Genomic DNA, 2857 nt, shown 5'->3' with positions numbered 1-2857 from the left:
ACCAAAATAATGGAAAAGAAAAGGAGAGGGGTATAGCAGTAGAAATGGAGAAAGAAAATAATGATAATCTGAAACCGTTTGATGAAAATGACAAGCCGAAAGGCAAAGGAAAGGTGAGAAGAAAACAAATGCTGATGATTCCTAAAAGGAGGACAAGAGCAAAAAGGAAGGAAAGGGCGAGAATCGAAAAAAGTGCTATATTAAAGATGGCTGCAACGATGGCGGATGGACAACTTGCAAAGGTTGAAACCATAAAAGTTCAGAGTGAGGATGGTTGTTTCGGGTATGAGAGCTACACGTACCTAAGACTGGAAGATTTTGAGGCGGTATTTACACTGGATTGGCTAAGTGGTTCTGTTATTACTTCATATATGATGTAAGTGAAAAAAATTAATTTCAAGAACTGTTTGTGAAACAATTTATTTAATCAGGTTAGTTCTTTTTTTCTTAACAGGTACTTGTACGAGCGAATCAAGAATGGACCCATTCAAGATCATGGAATATGTTTTGTTACCGCAACTGCAACCATGACTGATGAACGTAAAACGAAATTAAAACATATTGACGAATCAAGTAAACTACTCGCAAAACGGCTATGCAACAGAAACAAAAATGACATCATCATAGTCCCTTACAATCCCGGGTCAGAATTTTAATTTAAAAGGTTGTTCGTAAAGAAATTAGGAACACGTTGTTTTGACTTAAATTGGTTTTCGGTTGTTGTAGAAAACATTGGGTGTTGGCTGTATTAGACATGAAGACTACTACTTGCTATTATCCGGATTCATTAAGGCCTATCAATGTCAATCCGGAGCTGAAGCAAATTGTCGATTCGTAAGTAATACAAATTATTGAAAACATATATATTATATTCTTTGATATATTTTATTATTTATTGTAGAGCAATGGTATTGTATGCTGTAAAAACGGGATCTGACATGCCGGTAAAAGTCAACTTGGTCAACAGCAAGGTGAACACTTAATTCCTAGAGTCAACGCATATATTAATAGCAAACTAACAAACTAACAACCCGGTGTTATATATATTGACAAAATAATATAATATTATGTGTGGGTAAAAGTCATATGTAATATTATGTGTTCCTAATTTGCTGTCTAGGTTCCTTTCCGGTAGCGTAGGAATAAAATCGTAATCGAGCAGTCATATAATCATGTAGAAATTTGAAGCTGAAAATGTTATATATATATATATATTAGTATGATATATGTTAGTGATAATTAGGTTGTATTCCTTGGATTCGCTATATGTTGAATGTTATGTTAATCTCTATATACGCAGTAGATATATTATGGCACGCATCAGAGACTTGTTAAAATACACTGTTTGCTTATACTGCGTATTTAGGTTATAGTGAATTTAATAAGCATTCTAGTAATTTTATTTGTTAGACCTTATGTTAAGTTGTAAGCTTTATTATATTGTTTTGTAATTTTGTAGTGTCCGACTCAACCGGGATGCACCGAGTGTGGTTATTATATCCTAAACTTTATGAAAGAGATCGTTCATGAAGGACTCCAAATACTCGTCAATAACAATGTAAGTATAAGAAATTAGATGTTTGATCATGTTTATATTCGTTTGTTTTTGACCCAAATCGTTTTAACTCGACCAAATTTTGAAACGTTTTGCTTGTTTAATTTTCTTAGGGAGAGGCAAAACCGAGTACGCAGATGCGGATTTTGATGATGTTCGAGAAGAATGGTCGAGTTATGCATCACAGTTTATTTTTCGGTAGTCATATATGTATGCTTTCGAATACTAACAAATACTTTTGTTAACTTGGGGATATTTGTAATATTTTGACTTACGATGTGTAATATATATCTATATATCTATATATATAATTTTGATGTTATATATGTGTAATTAATGTAAAAATTAGTAATTATGCAATATATATACATATATATAATACAATTTTTTTTAAAAAGTTTTCGATGACACGCATAAATGCTAGTCATAAATTGGTGTCATAATTGTGAGTTAAGAAAGCATGTCATACATGTACGTCATAAAAGCGTGTCACAAACGGGTGTCATTAATGCGTGTCACATAATATGACGCGCGGGAGCGCGCCCTGTTTCATTTATGACTGGGCTTCAATGACTCGCATTTGCGTGTCATCCATACCCTTTAATGACATGCAATGCGTGTCATTAAAGGCCTTTTTTCTAGTAGTGTTAATTATTAGTATAATTAAAACGCTCATAAAACACTTATGCTGTTATGTTAAACTTATTACATCTGTGTGATGCAGTTGATTCAGATGTTGGTGTTGGTGGTCCAGTGGCTGCTCCGAAAGGTATATCATATATGTACCAGTTTAATTATAAATAAAAACCAAAAGGGGTTGAAGGTATTTAATTATAGTTACAATTATTTTCAGTCAAATTTAATGTGAGTATTTTTATGTTTAACAGTTGACACCGAATTGTCAACAAGTGATAGCCCAGATACACTGAACTCTCCATATCTTCTGTGAGAGGTCCGCTGGTGTCACGGAAGATGAAGAAATAATTTCAGAGTATATATTTTTTTGTCTTGGAGACATTTGGGAGGAGGTCTGCAAGTCCAGTCACACAGAATCGTTCAAGGTGGTCTGTGAAAGCTGCATTTATATAGCCGCCAATGCAATGGATGCATTCGGCTATGTAATGAACTATGAAGAAAAGAAAAAATCTATAGCGTTACTGTTCAGGTTCTTTGCTTCAAGCAATGTGCTGGTACAAATTAATCTATTTTGTTTTCACTATTAGAAAACGCACAATAAACGATTTAATCATATGCATTTTACTTATTATACAGACAAGTGACCATTATTCTGAGTCAAGGGGT

The 2857-nt window shown here is 33.5% G+C and overlaps 1 protein-coding gene across 1 annotated transcript; it reads left to right on the top strand.

The window, feature by feature from the left end:
• The first annotated feature begins 710 nt into the window (after positions 1-710).
• Positions 711-1828, top strand: LOC143615751 (uncharacterized). The gene is made up of 4 exons (XM_077088800.1): positions 711-834; positions 902-971; positions 1460-1562; positions 1669-1828. Exons 1-4 carry the CDS (start codon positions 755-757, stop codon positions 1755-1757), a joined length of 342 nt encoding a protein of 113 aa, XP_076944915.1. The 5' UTR covers positions 711-754; the 3' UTR covers positions 1758-1828.
• Positions 1829-2857: the final 1029 nt, after the last annotated feature.

The sequence above is a fragment of the Bidens hawaiensis genome, unplaced genomic scaffold (genome assembly GCF_021521415.1).
Source record: "Bidens hawaiensis isolate Kalapana, Puna unplaced genomic scaffold, B.hawaiensis_p1.1 tig00044160_1, whole genome shotgun sequence".
In the NCBI taxonomy this organism is placed as follows: Eukaryota; Viridiplantae; Streptophyta; class Magnoliopsida; order Asterales; family Asteraceae; genus Bidens; species Bidens hawaiensis.
This window is presented reverse-complemented; position numbering and strand designations above follow the sequence as displayed.

What these genes read in the sequence shown, in the direction of transcription:
- LOC143615751 (XM_077088800.1), top strand. Translation starts at nt 755, where the DNA reads ATGAAGACTACTACTTGCTATTATCCGGATTCATTAAGGCCTATCAAT. An exon ending in TCAACTTGGTCAACAGCAAG is followed by an intron (nt 972 to 1,459) that starts GTGAACACTTAA and finishes GTAATTTTGTAG; the next exon opens with TGTCCGACTCAACCGGGATG. An exon ending in ACTCGTCAATAACAATGTAA is followed by an intron (nt 1,563 to 1,668) that starts GTATAAGAAATT and finishes TAATTTTCTTAG; the next exon opens with GGAGAGGCAAAACCGAGTAC.